This window comes from Triturus cristatus, chromosome 10, assembly GCF_964204655.1.
Source record: "Triturus cristatus chromosome 10, aTriCri1.1, whole genome shotgun sequence".
NCBI lineage: Eukaryota > Metazoa > Chordata > Amphibia > Caudata > Salamandridae > Triturus > Triturus cristatus.
Window position 1 is genome coordinate 478,386,955 of NC_140593.1, and position 25,451 is coordinate 478,412,405.

Consider the following 25,451-nt stretch of genomic DNA (forward strand, 5'->3'; position numbering starts at 1 on the left):
TTGTAATCCTGGTTTGCTCCTTCAAAAATAACATAGAAAAAGTGCATTTTTGCGGGTATAAAAATGTTTGCAATAAAAAAGCCACCTGCACCTAAGACGACAACCACACAAACTACAAGAAAACATAAAAAGCAACAGCAAATTAAAAGATTGAACATAATGGAATTGGAATCCTATCCGGACATACATTTGAAAAACGGCACAATTATGCACAAATTATAGGAACAGTGGATGCACATATTTTTCAAAGTGCCCTTATACATGCTTCAATATTAATTTGGCTGGAGCACTTATAATGGGCACGTGGACATTGTAGTGTGTGTGTCTATTCATTGTGCCGGCATTCTGCTTAAAAAACTATGCAAAAACGTGATATTTATAACATTGGCAGGAGACTGGGAAATGTTTTAAGCCCATTAAGTCATTTCATATTTTTCAGCCCCACCGAACCTTACAAGATTTCATCCGGCAACACATAGGTGAAATCACACTCACACACACTATACAAGAAATCTACTATCCTTTATCCTTCAATCTTAAATGTGAACTGCAACTGGTAGAGCTATTTTTCGTTGTATTACAAAATTAATTTTGTATGATTGATTCAATGCAGATTCTTGAAAATATGTCTAAAATATAGCACTTAAGAACTGTTGCAAAGCACTATGCTAATGCAAAAACATGGCAATGAGCATAAAGCATATATCTGCTGTTTTTGTTAAAATTTGCAAAGCAATTTTTTGTTAGCAAGTTCAGAAAATAAGCAGCACTTAAATTTAACAGGCATGCAGAAAATGCTTTGCACAGCTTTGCATGACAATTTGAAGGTTAATTAGAACACATAACGCTAGGCCAATTTCCCGGCAGTGAAAGAGAAACTCTCAATATCTTAAGACAACAGATTCACTGCAAGCAAAGGCCGTGCATGCTGACTAAATCAAATGCACCCATGCACGTAACTCAAAAAAGACTATTTTATAGATTTGGGACATTCCATTTCTATAGCTATTTCATTGCTGGTCAGAAGACTGAGGCCGTTCACTTTTTCAAAAGTGAATTTAATTATAATGACATTATAACTTGGAAACACACTGCGATATGAAGGACTTCAGAGGACCAGGCCATCTAGGGCTAACAAATTGGGGGAGGGGGGCAGCATGGGGGAGAGGGGTATCGGGGTGCAGTCCCTGTGGTAGCCTCATTGTACCCTTCTACGGGATAAAAAATAAAAACTAGCTATATTCCTATATATTTCATTGATATTAGGGTTTTTCTGAAACCATTATTGGATAGATATAGAAACAATCTTTTTTGTTAATAAATGCATACAAGTAATGCTTGTAATACTTTTGTTGAACTGACCTAAAAAGATTAGAGTACCTATTAAACAATAAAAAAATATAAATCTTGGGGATCCTAGATACCTTTGGGATGTCTAGGTTTACCTTGCTACTTGGAAAATAGCTTAATAATATTGCTGTTGTCGGTAAAACAAGCCGAGATACTGATACACAAATTGGCAACCAGAGATGCTGTCAACAAAAGCCTCATGCTACTTGAGACTACAAACCAATAGAAAAAGAGAACTCATCATCATGCAAAGGCAAAGCATATTTGCAAAATCTGCAAGGATTATCACGCTAAGTTAACCAATGTGCAAGGAATTACGTACAACACACGAGCCATCATCCTGTCAAAGAGAAAGACAAAATTTAGATTCAGAAAAACAAATATAGTACCAAGAACTAACTGTAGACAATTTAATTGTCGTAGTTGAGAGACAGACAAGACAAAAAAGTTAATTTTTTATAGATGCTCTTTTCTAGGGCATGTTTTTTTTAACCTAGAGCATGTTTTTAACCAAATGAATTGAGAATTAAATTTCCTTTCTAACCCTTCATTGAAGTCATAGGTAGCCTTCAAATCAAAAGGTTTGATTCTTATCTGGAAACTCTTGGTTTGAGATAAACTTTAACTTTTTTCTTTCTTTTTTTTACAAATGTTTGGGCGTTTCATAATAAATTAAACTATGAATCTTTTGCTAGAATTGGAAATTATTGAAAATATAATCCTATTATATTTTTTCCCTTCTGTTTTATCTCTTAGCTATTTTTGCACTGATGTATTGACCACATGTTCCAACCCAGGAACACCCAGGTGATTGTTGGTGCTAAGAAAGTGATGCATAGAATCCTTGATGATTCTTAATGGCTAATGTTGCATTTCCTATGCGAATCACCCATACTGCCTTCCATTTCCTTTCTGTGTGCAAGCTCCTGTTGAGTTCTTAATATGACTCACAGCAAGTAATCAGTAGAAGGTTCAGTCGCATCTAAATAGACTGCAGTCATAACATGTGGAGAGCCCTCCATTTTCCCAGCTGATTATCCAGAAAACAGGACTCTGTGATTGTTTTTTCTGATAACAAGATTGTACAACAGCCTACTTGTAAGTGAGTGTTTAAAAGTCCACCTGGTAGTAGGTGCTTTCAAGGTGATGTCTATAGTTGAAAATAATACCAGGGATCATGCTTATCTGACTTTATCTAGGGATGTCATTGTTACATAATTTTCTGTCAGTAAGTGACACAATTGGGTGAAATTCAATTTTAAACACAGTTTGCTAAGAAGCCACTTCATCTTACAGTGCTGCACTTAAGGATACCTTTACTGAGAGAAGGAGGACTTCGAAAAGCCCAATATCAAAACAGACTGAGTGAGTAATTTTGACCTGTACACTGTATGATCTCAACTATATCAAGTCTCTTAATTCTTGATCTCTGAAAGAATAATAAATGAAGTAAACTTCGTATCGCCATCATACGTGACAAACAGTTGATAAATTACATATGTCTATCCCTGGTATAAATGTGGGAACATAATATTAATACTTGGGCTATTTTCACGGTCTGTTATAAAATCTGTCACAGGCAACTGCTGTGCATGAACAATCTGTAGGTATTTAAAAAAAACATTTTCTCTTACATAATTTTAAACTATCTCCCCCATATTTGTTCTCAGATATTCAAAGTTGATTTAACATGGTTTATGAAACCATGGATTTCCTTATGAGTACAATATACTAGTTTTATCTTTTCCCCCTTTCTTACATTTTATGTAAATATTTTAGTTGTTTGGTGATGAGGGACTTAAATATACTCTCATATCTACTTACACTATTAATTACTTTTTAAATTCACTCATAGTTATATGTATTTTTCCTTCTTTAATGGATCTCTACTGCTTGTATTCCTTTGTATTAATTGACCTTATAAATAAGCTTTTTCTGCCTTCACATTCAGTTTTTAATCTCACTGTTATTAAAGAAAATTGCATGCCGCAAAGTACAAGCGTTCTAAAGGCAAGCTTTAAAAATATTTAACTAAGTTCTATTAGCTGTACAAAGGGAATTTCTCTTTATACTGCAAGTACAACATGGGCATGCTACAACATGGACATGCTCCTGCTAGAAATTTTGAAACAAAAGGAACAAACTTTTAAAAATAGATCTGTTAAAGTTAAGGCAATGACCTGTTCAGATTATACAGTTCCACTTAGGGCTCGGAACACTTTCACATTCTTACATAGCTGAGCATCTGCATGTATTTAGAACAGCATTTCTACAAGAGAGCGTATCTGTCGCAGTAGCATCCTTTTCATTGGTGTGGGACTAATTGTTGTATCAGTAGATTTTAAAGAAACAGTAAGCCTCACTTCAAATTCACAGTTGATGCAATGTTTGTGAAACCTTATGAATTAACGGTACAACATGTTCACTTGTGTTTTGTAAATTCAGGTGTACATCACGTAGTCTGACAGAAACATTGTTTTGATTGGAGACCTGTATGAGGTATCCTTTTGATGTCTATTGATTGCTATAGTCTATAAAACCTCATGATCTGTAATTTCTAGGAGACGGGCGCTAATTCAGCTTTGATTGGGAAATATATGTCTCCCAGAAGGACACGGAAACTCTACACAATGATTGGAGATACATTGCTTTCAATTGGCTGCTATTGTTTCAATGGCGGGAATAATAGTTTGCTTTAAGAAAGAATTAAGTTTGAGGGGTTTGCGGTCGAACCACAGCACTTTAGGTGAAGGTGGGAATTAATCCCAAAATCAGAATTCTGTCAATTATTTTCCTGGGTCTATGCATTATCCTGATGAGGATGGGATGATGTACACCTTAAATAAACAATCCACAAGGCTATGTGACTGGGGTTTTGTTATTCACTGTCCAGACCTTGCAGACTTCCAGGTTCAAGAAAAACGTTTAGCCAGATTAACTCCTTCTGTCTGAGGTAAAATGTGGCAATAAAATATTTCAATAAAGTTTATATGCTTGATACATCCAGTTTGAGCATCATTACAAAAATGACAAATACAGGAGGAATACAACTCTGCGGCCAAATAAAGCTTTAAAATGACACCACAGCGGAGACCTTATCATCCGTGACAGAGAGTTTGGAACAAAGAATTACATTCTAGAAAATTCCCAAGAGCACCTCTGTATTTAGATGTTCTGAAAATAGCCTTCTGATTATTTAAGTAAACGGTTGCATACTCATTACAGGCTACTTTCAGTTATTTTGTAAATGGTCCTTTTAATTCAGTCATATGATCAAATAATTGTGTATAGGGTAATGTACAGCAACCAGCAGCTAAGCAGTTTAAGAAACAGAGGATTATCTTTGATTTCTAATGAAAATGAACAAATAATATGTGTTATAAAAAGTAACTTTTGAGACAGCTAGTCCAATCGAGATTTGAATGAGGGCTCATACAGTACAAACATCATATACAGAATTGACAGTCACACTTTCACTAGAAAGATAAGTTATAACACCAAATGTAAAGTTAACAAGAGCAAACAATAAATGACAGAGAACATATTGTTATGGCACTGTACATAAATTGCATGCACAGAAATAAGAATCACAACATAACTATGCATGCTTTTGCCAACTGTGTGTTGACTTGTAAGATACATAATACATAACTGACCTTTGGAAGCTTAGAGACCGCTTTTTTATGAGACAGCAGTTTGTAAGTATTGAGGTTGTTTTCGAAGCTCCTGAAAAGAAGAAAAATTGTTGTATTGCATTTATTGGCTCCCATACAGACGCACATATGCCCACTAAGGTATGTTGTCAAAATATGTCTTATCTATAAAACACATGCTAGAATGATGACTAGGGCCTAGAAATCACACGGAGTAGAGCATAAGTTAATGTTCCTACAGGGCTTGCCAGGTCTAGTCACACTACACAGAAAAATGCAATATTAAATCTTGGGCTTTTAGCTCTATAAAGCAATCATTATATATATATATATATATATATATATAAATTTCCACATACACACAGCCATACATTTATATATATGTATACATACACACACACAGACACACATATATATATAAGTAAGCAGCATGGCTCCGTTTCCCAGAGGCAATCCTTTATTTATTTCATATAAGGTGCAGGAGTGTTTACCAATGCATTTCGTCCATATCATTCATATATATATATACACACACACACACACACACACACACACACACACACACACACACACACACACGCACACACACACACACGCACACACACACACACACACATTGGTCAACACTCTTACACCTTATATGAAAAAAAGAAAACAAAGGATACATATATATAGATATATATCATTGCTCCGTCTCCTCCCACGAAAGAATCGGCACTAACGGGGGTACGTTTATCATTTTAATGTAACTTGTGCAAACAAACGCGTTTCCACTGTAGCCTTCCTATCACAATTTAACATCATTCCATGTGTAAAATTCATCAACATTAATGATGGCCTAACAGGTATATTTTCACATACACACAGCCATACATTTATATATATGTATACATACACACACACAGACACACATATATATATAAGTAAGCAGCATGGCTCCGTTTCCCAGAGGCAATCCTTTATTTATTTCATATAAGGTGCAGGAGTGTTTACCAATGCATTTCGTCCATATAATTCATATATATATACACACACACACACACACACACACACACACATGCACACACACACACACGCACACACACACACACATTGGTCAACACTCTTACACCTTATATGAAAAAAAGAAAACAAAGGATACATATATATAGATATATATCATTGCTCCGCCTCCTCCCACGAAAGAATCGGCACTAACGGGGGTACGTTTATCATTTTAATGTAACTTGTGCAAACAAACGCGTTTCCACTGTAGCCTTCCTATCACAATTTAACATCATTCCATGTGTAAAATTCATCAACATTAATGATGGCCTAACAGGTATATTTGATATGCAACCATCGCCATCTTGGCGTGGTAAACCTTTTATAAAAGATAATGCTTTACAGTTTACTGTATAACTCTGTAAAAAAATCGGTGAAAATCAACAGGATTCTGCCCTGTATGGGCTCATATAGCAGCAAATTCAAACAATCACATAATTCATTATTGCAATGCAGGCAAACACTATCGTATTGACAAACATTAAATAGCTCAATACATTTTCCAAAATGGGCTAAAACCATCACAATCTTTGCATGCTGTAATTCTAACAAATAATGTCAAACATATTAATATCAATCGATGTAAGTATTAAAGTGCCAAGTGCATTATTTTGCCTTAAATAGGCTACTTGCATACAATTATTTTAATTGTGGGTACAACAATAATAGACATACAACCTTAATACTGCCCTGAATGGGCTTTTCTAATGATATCCAATACGTCTCCCCAATGTAAACGCTTCTATATGTCATATTTGAAAATGAAAAATGCTCAGTGGTAGATTTTTGCTTATTAATTGTTTATATTTTTATCTAAAACTAGATTGTACCTTCTAATTGTTTATGTCATTAAGTGAAAGGTTGCTTGTTTCGGTTGGTTACAAACACACCCCATGCACATTTTTCTCAATGTTTTCCTTACTGCTCATGGAAGCTTCCAAGACTAGTTCCAAAAGGCGCATATCTTTCCTATCCATGGGATGCTTCACGAAACCACCTTGTTCCTTAATTTAGACATTAATAAGTCCTCTCTCTGTCATGTTGTATTCTCTGCTTATCGTAACCGGCAACAACACATGTTGTTGCCGCCTTCTAAGAGAATAACCTTATTAACAGTTGGATTAATACTGCACCTTATATACTCGCATGGATGAAACAAATACGGAAGTTAGTCCATCAAATTGAATCATACGATAAATCAGGAACTATTCTTTTTAAGCCTTGAGAAAGCCCGGGGGTGCGAAACGTACGTCGGCTGCTGCCGTTCTCTGCTATTTATGAAATGAAATAAACAGAAGGACCTAATTTAAGAGTCTTTTTAGAATCCAACAAAAAGGAGATTACAAATATACATTGTGAAGGAAAAAAATAATTTCTATTTACAGATTGACTTTTTATGTTTTTGGATAATAGTTACAACGATCTGGTGTGCTTCGGTGTATCTTGGTTGTAGCTTCCAAGACTAGTTAAAGATCTCCTTTGTGAAAACGTGTTTTTATTATTTTTGGTCAATCTCTCAATGTCAGAACTGAGTCAAAACTCACAGCAAGCTTATGTGGGAAATATGTCAGATTCTATACAGGGCATTTTGTGAAACAAATGTTCTGATTCTCATATGGGAAAGGCTAAGTTGGCAGCATTTACAGATGACGAGAGACGAGCTGACGAGGGATTCACACTTAGACCCTACGTTTAGAGTTTGGGTAAAATTACTGTTCTAGTAATAGATATCTCCATGCAGCATTTAAAGTATTTGTGAATCACAGGAAAGGCAGCACAGTTGTAAAGCATGATAAGATACCATTCTCAAGACGGGTGATTTTTAAAGCAAATGTAAATGAAAATTTCTGAAGAAAGAGATAAGAAATAAATGTCTTTATTGCACACATTCCTGTAGAGGGAATAACTAGTGCCAACACTTGTATGCATTGCTTTATTTGCGTCTGCAACTGGGTATACATGTGGTATACATTGAGGGTATTGGTAACGGGAATGCTACCTACATCCACTACACCTTTTCTGTCAGTAACATTTAAGATCAAGTGGCCTCAAAACAATACAAATTCAGTATGGGACAAGATTCATAGGAGTGGCTGTTGCTCTGTGCTGTGTAGTGCTACTGAAGTCAATGTTGTTAGGTTTGCCATAACCGAGTTTGCTTGAGGGAGATGGGGTCTGAAGAGGTTCTGCAATTTTATCCACAAATGTTGAAGTGTAACAAAGTTGATCTGATAATATTTGTATAATAGAGTAGCAACTGTGTTTTGATGACGTCATTGACGAATATGTCACTCTATATACACAATGACAATGCATTATTTAACGTAATAATGCAATTTTAAGTTATTGCGGAAACCCAATGAACGTTTAAATAGTTTTAATTTTTTTGTGCAGTGGAATCTTTTTATGTTTATAAATGGTAAAATACACATTGTAGAAGACACTCTCAAACAACAAATAAGGTGCAATTTAACTGAAACAATCTATATTTTCATATTATTTTTCTTAAGAATTTTAGCAGAAAATAATTTTCATCATTGAATTCATATGTTATGGACAAAGGTCATGTTGTAAAATGTTAACAACAGATTATTTTAACTTTACTCTGAAGTATGTGTGGTGCAAAGTGTTAAATGATGCCAATTTTCCAGACTTTTTTTTAACAAGCTAGTAGCTACAAGAACGTAAATTCTTCTAGCTATAAAGATCTAGATCGCAGACAGCAATGCAGGGGTATTATGATCAATTGTTATTGCCCCTAAAGCAATGTAGATGGTTTTCTGAAGAGTATCCCATGGGGTTATGGTCATTTTAGAGGTTTAGAATTTAGACCATTTCTATAAATCAGCCTACCTGAAGATTAGTGCTCTACTAATGTCAATGAGTCTCTTCCCATTATAATCTGGTTTGACTTGTTTAACTAGAGAGAAAGCCTTGCTCAGGGACAGAAATGTCGTCTCATGTACTTTTAGATAAAATACCCATAAATCAATCACAGAAGTTTAACATGTTGCAAAGTTGAGACTTTTGCTACAAATATGTGTTCACAAATGTTTCTATTTTCACAAATCCGTCACGTGGTAAGCCAGGGGAAAAATATTGATCCTGATAGTTTTATAATGTTTATCTTTCCAATTGGTGCCTTGATACATTCACTTACCTTCATCTGAAACAACACATGCATTTTACAATTGTACTACTAGTATTTTGAACCTCTTTTGCATACCTATGTGTCTTTACTTTTGGGATTCATCATGCTGAAACTCATCATTACCAGAGTGATGCTGCCAATAGAAAATAACAGTAAACATTTTTTGAAGTTGGTATTGAGTTGTGATTCAATGTACCTTCCACGCAGTCTGACAGCCTCATCGAACCTCCTTTCATCCATTGCTTTCTGAACTTCTTGGGTCTAAAAACAGATTAGTTTGAGTGTAAACAACCACAACTGTGCACAAACACAATACAAATTCTACTACAAACAGCTGGTGATTGAATGACCTCTTTTGAAAGGTACTATCTGAGAACGAATCCATTTCTGATATCATTACTGTCATGCCATCATAATGAAATTTTTATGCTATTCGTTAACAAGTTAGAAAATGTTCGATGGATGCCTACGTCATCTAACTAAATCCACTAAAGATAGAGCATAACTATTATTTTTGAGAACTTCAGAATTAACACATATGCCAAAAAGCGTACACAATTTGTGGTGTCAGTTTAAAAGAGAACTTTATATTATAGGCAGTTATACTTTTTATTTGACTAAAAAAAGTAGAAAGGCAGGATAATATGCTAGCTTTTCAGACAACACAGATACCTTTGAATGAAGCTGGAGTATGTTTAAGCTCAAATGTTGGTAAAGAGAATTACCATGTGGGAGAACATTTCAATGATCTATATATCGTTCATTTCAAAACACCAATGAATATAATGCGTTATTTGAGTTCAAAAATGTAAAATTGGATTTGTGTGATTTTTTTGAATGAGTTAATGCATCGGTCTGTAACTTTGAGCATTCTCAAGTGAAAAGATGTAGTGCATGACAGGGTAGTATCAGAGTCAAGCTTCTTCATAGGTGTGCTTACTGATGATCTGATGGGGCCTCCATTACCAGACTCAGCTCTTGGGAGTACAACAATCAGACACAATTGAGGACTGAGTGAATCTAATCTGAACAAAAGTGCTTAGAAGGATCATGGGGCATATGTATCAAAATCTCCATTTGCGAATCTCAAATAGCGATTTTTTGAGAATCGCAAAACAGGATGTATTTAAAAATTCGCACATATTTTGCGAATTCTTAATATTCCTTAATTGCGATTAGCAAATTGCGAAATCACAATTAAGGAATGCCTTCCCATTAATTCGTATGGGCCAGGAGGCCCATAGGAATGAATGGGAAGTCATTCTCAAATTGCGAATCGCAATTTGCTAATCGCAAATTGAGAATAATTTCAAAGGTGCAAGGGTGTCATGATGACACCCTGATGCACCCCTGAAATTAGCATGTGTGCGCATATGGCGGACATACATGCCCTAAGGGTATGTATGTGTGCCACATGGCACTTTGAAAAATGCCAAAAAGTGCATTTTTCAAAGAAATCGCAAATTACCATCAACTTGAAGTTGGTGGTAATTTGCGATTTCTTAAGGAGAAATCGCACAACTTGGGTGCGTGTTACATAGCATTTAAGGAATCGCAATTCACGATTCCTTAAATGCTTACGCAAAATTAAGAAATCGCAAAATTAGCGATTCCTTAATAATGCGATGTTAACATGGCTCATACATCTCATTTTGCGATTTTGTATTCGCAAACGCTGTTTTTTTGCGAATCGCAGCATTTGCGAATACAAAATCATTTGATACATATGCCCCCATATGAAGGAAGCAAACTAATCCTATGGTGGAAGTAGGGTGATAAACAAGATGTATACAATGAATATTACCTATGTACAAGGGTACTACTGTATATTTTGAAGAATTATAGTTGAGTTCTTTGATTTCTTAGAGGCATCCAGGGATGCAATTACCATGGAATTATATATTGATGTGTTGGACCTGGCCCTTTTAGCAGGGTTAGCCCCAAACCTTTTGCCTCCCACCTGTATTTTTTGGACCTCGTTTTTGCTGGTTTTATGACTTTTGGCTAGTAGTGGACCGGCAGCACTGATTGTGCAACCCATGAGTAGTACTGCATACATGTCTCACACCTGCCACTGCAGTGTCTGTGAGAGCAGTTTTAAACTCCCATTTTGACCTGGCAATTTTCGACCTTGCAAGTGCACCCATTTGCTAGGCCCAAAACTACCCTTTTACTACATGTATGTCACCTCTAAGGTAGGCCCAAGGCAGCCCCAGGGACAGGGTGCAGGACATGTACTGGTGTGTTTTGCACGTTCCAATAGTAAAATACTTCAAATTTCGTTTTTCACTATTGCAAGGACTATCTCTCCATTATGGTAACATGGGGATTGCCTTAAAATATCTTCTCAGTGTCATTTGTCATTGAGAGCAGATCTAAATGTGGAGTTTGGGGTCTCTGAGCTCACAATTTAAAAATACATCGTTTGGTGAAGTTGGATTTTAAATTGCGTGTTTGAAAATGCCACTTTTATAAAGTGGGCATTTTCTTGCTTAAGCAATCTGTACCTCTGCCTGTCTGCAGAATCAACGTCTGGGTTGATTGACAGTTGGGGTCTTGTGCATTCACTCTAGACAGTCAAACAAAGGGACCTGAGGTGTCCCTTGCATATCCTGATTGACCATCAGCAGGCTGATGGGCCTTCCTGTGCTAGAGTGGTGGGAGGAGTTGTCACTGACACCTGAATAGGGCTGTGCCGGTCTTCAAACAAAGCTGTCTCTACCCCCCTGTAGTCTGTCTGAAGCCAGGTCAGGGGAAGGCAGGGTCTTGTGCACTACAAAGACTTTCCTTTGAAGTTTGCTTACTTTTTGCTTACTTCAAAGGCAGAAAGAGGTGTAACTATTGGACCTCTGACACCTCAAGATTAGAACACCTCTGGACTGAGGACATTCTGCCAATAAAGAAGAGAAGGATGCTGGAGGAGGGACTGCCACTCTGCCTGTTGCTTTGTTGTGCTGGCCAGCTGCTTGCTGCTTTTGTCCTAGGAGTAAAAGGACTGGAATTTGCTTTCTACTTCCTTCTTTCAAGGTTCACCAAGGGAGTGTGCGTGCTTGCCTCCTATTAAGAAGTCTCAGGGTCAAAAGACTTCACCTACTGTTGCCTGGGCTCTTCTGCAGAGTCCTGACTTACAAAGTGGTGCCAAATCCAGGTCCTGGGCCCTTGTAAGTGTAACCTGATGAACTTAAAGAGACAATCCATGCATCGATTCCCAGAGCCTGTTTTTACAATGCACCACTGCAAACGTTTGATGCATCGCCGCTGCCTGCACTGAAGCATGGTTCCCGCAGGAAGCCTTGAACAAGACTTTCCCCTCGCATCGGAAAAATCGTTGTAGCATGAGTCCCTAACACCGTGTCACCAATGTTCATGGTACCCACTCCGACACAGCACCTGCTTTGTGGCTGTGAAGTCGATGCAGCACCTGCATCGGCGCAGCGTGTCTGAATCTTTGATGCATCGACCCTCAACGCCGACTCTTCATAGACACTGCGTGGTAAGGAACCGAGGCTGTGTGTCCAGAAATCCACGCATCACCTCCCGTTCCAGTAAGGAACCGATGCATCACCTCCCCTGCCAGTAAGGAATCGATGCATCACCTCCCCTGCCTACCAGTCAGGAACCGAGGCATTACCTTCCCTGCCAGTAAGGAACCGACGCATCACATCCCTGGTGGAGTAAGGCCCGAGGCATCACTTTGCTTTTCCAGTGCCTCACCTCCCCTGCACCAAGCACCATCTTTGATTTTTGACTTATCTAAGGTACTTTGTGCTAAAATGAATGCATCAATTGATTTCTATGGACTAAACTTGCTTAACCTTTCAAAAGTGATATTTTGACTTGTGCATGTTGGATTTTTGTTGTTATGCTCTTGTTTTATTCAGATACATCTTGGGAATGTGTCTAAACTGGTATGGACTCCCTTTGGTAGTGTTTTCACTATGTTCCTGTCTGTGTGTGCAAAAGCTTTACACATTGTCCCTGAGATAAGTTTGACTGCTCGTGCCAAGCTACCCAGGGGGGAAGCAGGGGTTCTCTTAGCTGTGTGACTCCCTTACCCTGACTAGAATGAGGGTCCCTACTTGGTCAGGGTGCAAACCCCTGCCAACTACAGACCCTAACAGTATGAAGAGACTAGACTGGTATGTCACTCCAGTCAGGATGTCATGAAAGCAACTACAGTAATTATGTCCAACATTAAGGGTCTCATTTAGATTTTGGAGGACGGTTACTCTGCCACAACGGTGATGCATATCCTGTCTGCCAAAATATAAATCCCAAAGTATATTATTGGATTTATGTTTCGGTAGACAAAATATCTGTCTTTGTTGTGATAAAGCAACCCGCCTGCCAAAATCGAAATCAGACCCACAGTCTATTGGGATGTACTCTGTAGGATTGATTGCATGAGGGTGACATGATATCAGAGAACAAAAGCACAGGTTGTGAGAAGTACATACCTGTTATCTTAGGAGATTAAGATCGTTCTGTAGATGGAAGGATCTTTATTTATAGACTCAGTCAAGGTTTAGACAAACTATAACCTTGGCAATTCAAAAGGCATAAAGAACCCAAGTTGTTGCACAGTACTGCCCCATGTGATTTCAAAAATGGATAGTGGTGGGGGAGGTGACTAGGACCGAATATTGAAATATATCCAACAATATTTATGATAAAGGAATACGAATAAAACAGACTGAGGATAGGAGCTTGTGAAGGAAATGTTGAGCTGGTGCTTGAGGACCCCATATTGAGTGATCCTGGTTAAAAGGGAACAATTACTCTGACAACTTTCCTGAAATTAGAGCATTGAGGACACGCGTAACTTACACTGTGAAAATACATTTCACGTAAATATAGCTATATTTATGGAATTAGTCATTACTTTAAAAACAGTATGTTAAATTCAAGTGACTACAATAGCATATTGGCTCCGCTAGATACTTTAAACGTTTAAATGTATGTTACAACACATACATTTACAACACATGGCTTTACAACGCAGTTTTTACATCGCAACATCCTTTACAATGCATTCTTTTACATCGCATGCCACTACATCGCATTTTTATAAACTACCTTTACAACACATTCCATAACATCGCATTATACCATTACAATGCATACCATACAACGCATACCATTAAATTGCATCTAAGTTAAGTGTAGGATAGTGTAGGAGTAATAATTACTATTCTAACTCCTTTGAGTGCAACAGTAGGGTAAGTGTTGGATAGTGTAGGGGTAAAAATTACTATTCTAACTCCAGTGAGTGCAACAGTAGGGTAAGTGTTGGATAGTGTAGGGGTAAAAATTACTATTCTGACTCCAGTGAGTGCAACAGTGGGGTAAGGGTTGGATAGTGTAGGGGTAAAAATTACTATTCTAACTCCGGTGAGTGCAACAGTAGGGTAAGTGTCGGATAGTGTAATGGTACTATCCGTTGTAATGGTATACGTTGTAATGACTTGCAATGTAATGCCTGCGTTGTAGTGACATGCGTTGTAATGACATGAGTTGTAGCGACATGCGATGTAATGGCTACGTTGTAATGACATGCGATGTAAAGGATGTTGCGATGTAATGCCTGCGTTGTAAAGGTAGTGCGATGTAATGCCTGCGTTGTAAAGGTTGTTTCCCTTAAATACATTGCTATTGTCATTTTAATGTAACCTTTCTCTTTTATTTTGATGTATTAGCCACCACATGCATTTTATATCTTTTATGTTTTTGGTTCCATATGTTAGTCTGCCACATGAATAAATGTTTTGTATTTATTTATTTGGTAGTGCTCATAGAACCACAGCATTATGGTTACGTCAGAGTGCAATACTGTTCTGACTTGAATGCTGAGTTGCTTATGCTCCCAGGAGTACAATACAATATGGGGAAAACACATCAAATCTGTGGTCAATTATCACACACTACCCTCGTGTTACCAAGTCTTTACCCAAACTCTGTCTTGGAGAGTTCAGTTTTCAGGAGCTTTCTAAAACAGTCAGTGCTTTTGTTATGCTGTCAAGGCGGCATTCCACGAATTCTGCCTCTGTATTTCTTTCATCTGATGGTGCATTTTTGGATAAGGAGCAGGTTGGCTGATCAAAGGTTCCTGGGATAGGTGTAGTGCAGAGCTAGGATTTGAAGATAGCTGTATCCTTTGTTCCAGAACATTTTCTGAGGATCATTGAAAAATATAAAAGCAATAGATGCATGTCCACAGGTCACTTTACATAGACATCAGGTTAGGGTGACCAGGAGTCCTGGATTTGCAAGAATAGTCCTGGTTTTTCACCCGCTGTCCCAGTACATTTCAGTAAATTTACCCTGTCCCAGTTTTCATTGAGGGTCTATTGAAAACAGAGTGATGCACAATTTTATATGTTCCAAGGCAGGACTAGATAGCAACTCTTATCAGGAAGCAATTTAATTCACATGCATGATACTGGGTTCAAAAGTTACATTTCATTTGTTCCTTTAGTGTCTCGTTGTCAGTGTTTCTAAGTTAATGAGTGCAGTAATTTACGTCATTCTATGCTCAACACATCATTGTAGTGATTCTTCTATTTTTGTGAAATGTCCCAGTTTTTAGGTTTAAAAATCTGGTCACCCTACATAAACTAGTTATCTCTGAGCATCAGAAGACTAAAATCGAGCTGAAGGATGTTATCAAGTGGTCAAGCGAAACCTTTTTAAAGGGAAACACGTTCAACATATGCATTGTATAATATAAACTCTACAGCAAGAAAGGTATGGCAGATAGCACAAGGCAGAGGAAATCCATTCAGCGCTATTTTAACAAGCTTGGTGTGAAAAGAGTTCATCAACGTAGTAAGACATGACAATTTACCTTCAGATAATTCCAATGAGTAATCTGTAATATAATCCCTTTCCCTACTTTACTTTATGCTTTCTTTAATGAATCATGTTATGAAGTATAGTTCTATGGTGACATCCTAGACTCTAATCAAAAGTAACTCATACAAGCTGGTCAATTTTTACAATGACATTAAAAACAGCTCTTCCAAAAATCCTAATCCCATCGGTATAAATCTATAGTATACAGGCCTCCACTGGTAAAGCTAAAAAATCTGTCTACAACAATATAGAAGCTGGCAGTAGGCCTACTTTCCTGAACAGAATGCATTAGCAGAATTATGCTTTTCCCTTCAGAAAGAGTGTTGTGGAAAGGAGTCTGAAGCTGAAGTTTGAATTGTAAGCAGTGAATACACCACAAACTGTTGCATAATGATACTTTTTTGCAAAGGCCCTGTTAGAAATGGGGATTCTGGTTGGCTAGGGTATGTACCTAAGCCAGGCAGAACCCACAACTCTAGTCAGGGTAAGGGAGTTACAAACACAAGATAACCCCTACTCGCCCCTTGGTAGCTTGGCAGAGCAGTAAGGCTTATCCTAGAGGCAATGTGTAAAGCGTTTGCGCAACACACACACACCAGCGACACACTGGGCACACCGCAAAAAGAGACTCCACACAAGGTTATATGAAAATATCCTTTGTATTATACATAAAAACACCCTAGACCATAATCACATAACTCACCATGCCACTGGGCACTTGTCATGGCGTCACATAAATCATAAATTCAATTTGCCACAAGGCAATTCTCATACCCTCTCAATTAGTGCATAACGTAAATAGTTTTATGTTACACACTTCCTAACACATCATGAAAGACACCCCCTACACCATTAATGTGCACCTCAGTGGCACTTCCATAACTAGTAATCGTTATCCTGATACTTTAAGGCAAAAACAACACATATCACATCAGGCACGAATATGAAGCAGTTAGAGTGAGGCATAACACATAGGAATTTCTCCCAATATATCCACATTATCATGCACAACAATAAACAACACCAAGAGCGGCCCCTGCGCTCTTATTATAGATTATCCGGTAACCCTGTTCCCTTCCTGACAGGCTTCCAGGCTACCTGCCCGCCTAAAACAGGAAATGCAATAATTTCTGGGGATTCCTTCCAATTCCGTAATCGGGGGCCTCCGTCAAGGTCTTGCCCTGGCTTTACTCCCAAGATCCGGTGCTGCCCCTACCATGGCACCCAAGTCGCCCCCCCCCTCCCCAAGGTATGCACCAACACGAGGGGGGGGGGGGGGGGGTGGATGAACAAAGCCAAATTCTGCATGGAGACCTCACTTGGTCCCCCACGTATCAGGGAATGAAAAGGCAACTGCCGCCGTCCCGCAAAGACCGGGGCCGCCCTTGCCTCAGGTGAACTTTTACTCGATCCTCCCCACATGGAGAATGGGTGAAAGACAGCTACTGCCAGGTTACAGCGTTTCGATTAGGTGAAGCCCCTCTCCCAGAACACAATGAGAGAAGCCCGCCTTGGTCCCGGAACTGTGGCTGCGGTTCTTGCGGTCACTTCTGTCAAACCGGGAGTTGTGGAGGTCCGGGTCTCTATTGGACCGCTGCTTCCGGGAGCTCCCTTCTACTGCAGTGACCCCACCGCCTCACTGGGGAGTGTGGCTAAATGAAAAAGGAAAGGAGAGTTCATCCTGGACCACCAGGGCTCCACCTCGCTCCTCACTGCCCCTCCTCTCTGGTACAGTCTTGCGGGGGGTGCGGCATCAACAAAAGCTGTCACGGCCCCATGCTTTCAATCGGCCCGGCCTCACCCATTGCTACCGGCCGGTTCTGCAGGTGGGCTCTGGCTACGGCCCTCGCCGCCACTCTGGGGCGCCCACTCCGGCGCTACTCGGGGCTACCCGTTGCCTCAGCAACACGAAGAAGGGTTCAATCCCAAGTCTTGGCGGCCCAGAGAGGCTTCCCCTAGCAAGCAGAAGGCAAGCGCTGGACCAAAAGCCCCACAATAAAGCAGCAGCACCAAGACAGTGCAACATGGAGTGCCAGCACCAAAACTGTCAGAGACCAAAGCGCTCACCACGTGCTGTTTCAAATCACACAGAGCAGGACACACAGCCCTGGGAAATCACTGAGGGCACCGAGCAGGAACAGGTGCAGCAGGCCAGCACAAAGAGTCCTTGTAGGGAAGCAGGTCATCCTTCTTGTAGCCCAGCAGGGCACAGGTCAGTGCAACAGACAAGGGAGTTCAATGGCAGTCCTCCTGGCAGCATAACAGTTCCTTCAGGCAAAGTGCAGTGTGTAGAGCCAGCAGCATCTGGTTACAAGTCCACGCAGTGTCTTAAATCATGGGGTCACAGCCCCTGTACTTATAATCCAAAACTCTTTATTCTGGCGGCACTTCAAACAACTTTCAGAAGTGCACAACACCCCCATTCAATCCCAAGCCCTGGCTCCAGTCACACTCCAGGGGGGGCGGAGACAGCATTGTGAAAGTCAGGCACAGCCCTATTCAGGTGCAGGTGCAACTCTTTCTACCACTCTAAAAGCAGACCAGGCCTATTCAGGTGCAGGGGAAACTCCTCCCACCAGTCTAAATGCAGCCAAGGTCTATTCAGCCCAGTGCTGAGTCACCCAGGAAAGGCAGGACACACCTCAACCCACCTTGTGACTGTCTAGAGTGAATGCACATCCCCTTCTCCTGTCACTCTAAACCAGCTGTTGAATACACAACCAGGCAGGGCACAAAAAGTCACAAGCACACAGAAATGCCTACTTCTAAAAGTGGAATTTCTAAAATAGTACTGACAAATCTGTTTTCACCAATAAGCAGGATTTATTACTACTATTCCAAACATACCAAACATGGCCATGCTACCTCTTTCATATCAGAAATTACCACAGAAACACATATCAGGGAATCATCAATGCAAACCTATGAGAGGGCAGCCTCACAGCAGTGAGAAACCAAATAGGCTGTTTGTCACTATCAGGATATGCCACACAGTTAAGGCACATGTCCTACCTTTTACCTGCACAGCACCCTGCTCATTGGGCTAGCAAGGCCTACCTTAGGGGTTACTTATGAAGTAAATGACCCGATTAGGGCCACCGGGGTCACTCGCGACCACCTCCAAGCCTTACATACAAATGAAGAGTCGGTCAGACAGTAGAGAATACAAACCAAGTGTATTTATTAAGGTACACTCGAGCGGAGTCCAGTCTGACCAGCCTCCTGGGATTGCTGCAGAGGGACTGACTTCAGCAAGCATGGTGATACATTTTGTACAATTCAGAACCAATGAAGACACGCCCTGACTGGAAATTTCCAGTAGGCAGCAGTTGGACAAAGAAGGTACAGAAGGATGAGTTTCGATCCTGAGACCGGGCACATGCTATCTTAATGCCAAGGTCGTTCTGCCTGTGCCCGCCCCTCTAAAGGTGGGAGCAGGCCTATCTAGTGGGAGAGGTATGCGCTAATAAAAACAGTGTATTCATTAGTACAGCCAGGCTCAACCTTGGAGAAATGAAAACTATTGCAGCTGCTTTCAGCAGGGGCAGAGAGAGAAATTAGTTGTGATCATGGCTCAAAATGGCGGCTAAACATAAACTGGTGCAGCGAATGCTAACTTAAGAGGTACAATACATATACAACACAGCTAAAACATTTTTATTCCAACACTTATATGTAGTAAAGGGGAGTTTCAGACGTGGCAATCACTTTACATGCCACGTCGCTGCCGCAGTAAACTGTGTGCGCAGGCCCTGCTGTCGCAGAGGCCTGAGACAGGTTTGAAAGGCTACTTCGGTGGATGGGGCAAGCAGCCCTGCAAGCCCACTAGTAGCAATTAATTTACAGGCCCTGAGTATATAATATACCACTGTACAAGGGACTTACAGGTAAATTATATATGCCAAACAGGTGTAGACCAATCTTACCAAGTTTACAAGAGAGAGTACGTGCACGTTAGCACTGATCAGTAATGGTAAAATGCCCAGAGTCATAAAACCAACAAAAACAGGTCAGAAAAAATAGAAGAGGAAGGCAAAAAGTTTGGAGATGACCCTGCAAAAAGGGCCAGTTCCAACAGGCCCGCATTTTGCATCTTTAAGAGGGCTATGCACAAGAACATCTTTCTTTTGTGGTTCAATGAGCTCTAAATCCAAGAACTTGTTATCATGACAGCAAAGTGAACTTGCAAGGGCAAGCTGTGAAAATCATTATTTTATACCAGGCAAAATCAATCCGATAGCAAGTACTTCCAAAGTACAAAACAGCAAATCAGCACTTAAAATGTCATTGTGTCATCAAAGTAAACATTAAATAGTACACATTAGCTCCAGGTTCACAAAAGAACTACTTAATCCCCTCACCAAAACCCAATGGGAACACAAATGGGACACTGTACCCCTCCATGGAATGCCATGGTCTTAATGGACAGCACATTCACGCAGTGGCAAACTCTGACAAACTAATAAATATAAATGTCTCAAGGGGACTGACCCAAAGCCTACTCTCTCTGCACTTCGTATTGCACTTTCTTGAATTGATGACATGAGCTCTTCTAGAGAACAAGCGCAATCTGCATCCAGCCCTAAAGAACGTCTGCCTTTTACTTAATTTCCCTCTATTCCTTTTCATATAAATGTCTCTTGAGCATATTTGTCTAGTTAGTTAAAAGGTATCTCTGAAAAATCCAGCCACACTGAGTGGTCTAATCACATTTTTCTTAAAACAGAATGGACCGGCTACATGTCAAACATGGTAGTAGTCCCTGGCTGAAGGCATCCTGCCCACTATGCAATACTGGTGACGATTCCAGAAGCACTGACTTGTTGTGGTACTGTACCGTCACACTATGTGCAGAACAGTACTGCCACCAGTGACATTAAGAAACTCCATGACCCATGGCGCCTGCAACTAGATAAAGTCTAGCTTAGTAACGCAATCTTCCCTGGAATTACACAACCAACTGAGACTGTACTGCACTCTGAGCCATAATACCAACGTTGGCAGCAGTTTTATGTGGATGACAGCCAGTTGTGGGATCGTTTGGGACCCCGCCAGCATTCGCCTTCTGGTAGGGGGGAGAGGGGCGGGGGGAGGCTGGGAACCCACACCACTCAAGAAGGTAAAGGCAGAAGCACCATCTGCCTGCTGAGGGCAGTACTCAACAAGGCACAGTGGGTCCATTTCAGAGGTACTCAACAATTTATACTGTTGCTCTGCCAAAGTTGTGTTTGCACTTATGCTACATTTAATGGCCTTTCCAATTACATTTCACTGAAGGAATAAAAGTGAAAGCTCTTCAAGAGATGCTGTCTGAATTTTCTTGTTTGCTTGTCCTCTTTTTTGCCAGATCAGCTTCTTGCCCATGTTTCCATCAATAAGCTTCATCCAGCAGAATACAATGGAACCATTCAGACTCTACAAAATCTGCACTATGGCCTACAGTCATCAAGCATAGGTCATAACTCTTGCTCATACCGTCTTATGAACAGAGTCTGCCATTTCTTGTAAATTTATAAACGTATTTTGACGGGCATTGGTATGGATGCTATCTTTATGAGTGGAGAAGCTCTGGTTTTATAACTTAGTGTTGGAGGAGCTGATTGGTACTCATCAGGTAATATGGAGTTGCTTCACTCGAGTGAAACGTCACGATGTTTCTTGATTCACATATTCTGCCTATTGCAGTGCTCAAACTGAGGTGGTGTTCTCAGGCAGGGCCCATCAGCACTCATTTTGGGAGACCAGCACTTATTTTTCCTGATCCGACTTTGAGAGCAAGAGAGAGAAAAACGCAAAATGGTGAAAGAAGCAGGAAGAGAAAGATGGAAAAGCAGTGACAAAGGGACAAAGTAGAGGTGGAAAAGAACCTGCAAGAGTGATATAAAGGAGCAGGGAGTGTCTGATGATGGAAGAAAGAGGCATGAGGCAAGACTACACAGCTTTGGTATTCGGTACCCCCATATATTTGATAGCCCCGACCAGCAGCAAACCTTGGGGCCCATCCCATATTCTTTTACAAATAAAGCACTGCCCGGTTGTACCGTCTGGCTTGATACATAACATTATGCTGGTCTGGTCATTCTTGTTTGTAAATCGCTCTTCTTGATTGATTGTCGCTAGCCAGATCCCTTTGAACGTGCGCAGCTGAGTAAATTCTATTATACCCCACTGGCAATATTTATTGTCGAAACAGATCAGCGTGCCATTTGAAATCTGGTTCAATCAGGATCTTAATCTCTGAATGACTTTCAAATATATCGGAATTTGGATGAAATCCTAGTGACAGAACAATGAAACGAAATACGAAGCATGCTGAACCTTATTAATGTCACATTTAATAAACCCCGTGTCTTTCCTTCACACTGGCAAGTAGCAGAAAATGAAACAGGTTTGTCGCAGTTACTTATAGGCGCGGATGTAGTTAATAAACAGCTCTGGGCTGCTGGCCAAGAACTCACCATCTGCACACACTCCATGAGCGGCAATCGGACTGCTTGGTTCCCACACAGAGAAACAACACAGGCAGGGGTTTCCGGCGTGGCTTCCAGCAGGGCAAGCACTGCTTCCACTCCCATCCTGCTGGCCTGAGGAGAAACAACAATGCACACAAGTGTAAAATAGGGATACGACACTTTTGGCTACACAACCACGGTGTGGAGTAAGGAATGCCAAAGCAGATTTAAGGTGCTGGCAATCACACAGACTTGTGTTAAGGAAGATGAGCTATGTCAGTTTGCTATTTATTTTAGGTAATTTGTGTAGCACAAACCTAACTCCAAGGAGAAACAGAACACTTTAAAGGGAACATTTAATTGACACAGGAACACTTCAAACATCTACCCCTTGCATAGAGTAGTTTTGAGGGTAGAAACAGAATCATGCGGTATTTAGTCAAGAATCAAACCTGCGATTAGAACTGGGGTCTCTGGGCTCAAGGCCAGCCACTCAGACAAAGACTACATCTTCTCTCTTGTTTTATGGTGTCGGGGACACCCAATGTATACACTGCTCAAACGTTTATACCAGATTGGCGGGGCATTTTCATAATGTCGGCTCTTGTGTTTGGGTGTGTGAGGGCACTACGTACCAAACCAAGGAGTACCTTCCTCTTTCTTTACATACTCACCTATCCCAGGAGACTACCCCTCCACTCTATAACACCACATAATTAGTGGCTGTATTCCCCTTTATCCAAAGGAACTGATACCATCCATTGTAATGATAGGCTCTTGTGTATCAACACATTTCCCTATAGACACAGAATAGGGATAACCTTTTGACACATTTTACATTATTTTCCCTTTTTGCGCATAATTGAAGACGTCTCTTTACAGCATCACTTCTAGTATGGCGTTATATATTTTTAACAAATATCATTGTATTGCAGTAGCGGCTGCTACCGGACCCGGGTGGTGCGTCGTCCTGTTCTTCCTGTCTCTGGTCCTGCAGCAGGAAGCACCCAGGCTCCCAGGCTTCCCTGAGCCAATCCCAAAGCAGAAATGCAGAATTTTGATTGGTCTCAGGAGCCGTAGATCAGCGCTCCGATGGGGAATGAGAGGCTGGGCATGTTCCTCACCAGGCTGTGCATTCCAGCCTGATGGGGAACATGCAAAATACGCATGACTGTTTGGCCGGCTCAGAGGGTCCTGCGCAGTCCTGCGCACTTACGGAGTGCAAACCACTCCTTCCCTGCTCTAGCCAGCCCCGCCCAAGAGCCACTGACTGCAATAGGAAAACTAAAATGATAATAGCGATACTTTATTATCATTTTATTATTCCTTTTGAGCAGTGGGGCGACGTTCCTCCATCTTAGCGGCGGAGGCACCACTGTTATCTTGTTAAATGGCCTCCATTATGCCGCACTCGCAGTCTGTAGAACTGTCTGTCAGCAGATAATAGGTCCAGAGCTCTGTTAGTCGATGTCAGAGCGTGAGAACTGCAGGAAAGCTCTCGAGCACATGACCGAATGGTGGATGAAGAATGGAAGCTGGTAGATGAGTGGGTGTGAGATCCCTCAGCTATGTGCCACCCGTCGAAGGTGAGCGAGCTATTGTGGGGCTTGAGGTGTTGGGGGTACGTCTATGTGTGTGTGGGGGTGTGCATGGGTGAGTGTTTGAGTGATTTGCTTTAATGAACAGAAGAGCTTCTAAATACTTAGGTGCCTGCAGCAGGTGCAGCAGCTATGTAGTGTCAAGTGTCAGTATAAATATTGCCACGCTGCCCCAGCAATGTGTATAATGCCTCGAAAATATACTTCATTCTGTTTGGCAGAGTGTTAGTAGGCCCTTCTGCTGAAACCCAAAAACCAGACACGATCGCCATTACTTTCAGTAATACAGTACCTTCCCGTTAAATAATGAACTGCAGTGCTTAATTTGAGCCGGTGGTTTCCGGTGCTCAGCAGAGGCACTTAATTGTCAACACAGGTGCGTGTGACAGTCTGCCACAAGGTGGCGCTGTCTGGGCCATTTCGAGATGACCACAACAACAGTTAATCATTGATTCAATATATATTAAAAAAGACTTTAACCTGCCGCCCAAGTCATTTTTATAGCCTAAAGAGCTGAAATAGTCTGAATTGTCACACTTGTAGGAGTGTGATGGTTAGTAGTTGTGTTGTTACAATGGCAGCATGGCAGGGGTACTGTGTGTTGCAAGCTGCAGTAACCTCCAGATGAGAACCGTGGCAGTTATTTTTTTACAAATTAAGCACTGCTGAAAAGAGACCAACAACTAATTTTATATGCATCAGTGGCCAAACCATCAGATGGAAAGTACTTTTGGTTACTTTGGCTTAGTTAGCAACCTGAATGTATGACGCCTCGCAACTGTCACAAAACTAACGATCCGCCCATCTGGTTACCACCAGCTAAATGTTCAGATGCAACCCGAGAGCCTCTATTATTTGGCTTTTAGAATATGATAGGGCTGGTAGGTGCTCTTTATCTCAATAGAAAATGAGTAGGTAATGGAAACATTAATGTGTGTGTTTCGGTCGGGAATATGACACTCACCGTCACCCACTAAATAAAACACAAGCCTTTAATCATGCTATAAAAACAAAGTAATTAGATTTTGAAAAACAAAAATTGGAATTTCTACCAAGATAAAAGTAGGACTGCAACTCTACTTCAACCGACCAATATTTAAAACACATAGGGGCACATCAGCAAGCTGGCGATGAAAAATTATCGCCGCATTAGCGTCCATTTTCGGACGAGAAGCAGCGATAATTTTATCGCTTAATCAGCAAGGTCACGCTAACGCGTGATTCCTTGCTTTAGCTCCCTTTCCCATAACGCCCACCTTTGCATCTCTAATGAGATGCAAAGTGGGCGTTCCGTCCCAAAATAACTGGAGAAATGTCGCTAAGCGACATTTCTCCAATTATCAAGGGAATC

At 40.6% G+C, this 25,451-nt stretch overlaps 1 protein-coding gene across 4 annotated transcripts in view; it reads right to left on the reverse strand.

The window, feature by feature from the left end:
- Positions 1-25,451, reverse strand: part of PFKP (phosphofructokinase, platelet) — a 299,364-nt gene that overhangs the window by 116,301 nt on the left and 157,612 nt on the right. For 2 of the 4 annotated variants that reach the window (XM_085631899.1, XM_085631898.1), the window contains exons 10-13: positions 22,509-22,634; positions 9,395-9,459; positions 5,007-5,076; positions 1,673-1,690 (exon numbers count right to left, since the gene is read on the reverse strand). In XM_085631899.1, the coding sequence (XP_085488025.1) occupies positions 1,673-1,690; positions 5,007-5,076; positions 9,395-9,459; positions 22,509-22,634 (279 nt within the window). The remainder of the gene's footprint in view (positions 1-1,672; positions 1,691-5,006; positions 5,077-9,394; positions 9,460-22,508; positions 22,635-25,451) is intronic. The other 2 variants (XM_085631901.1, XM_085631900.1) reach the window with 1 other exon arrangement.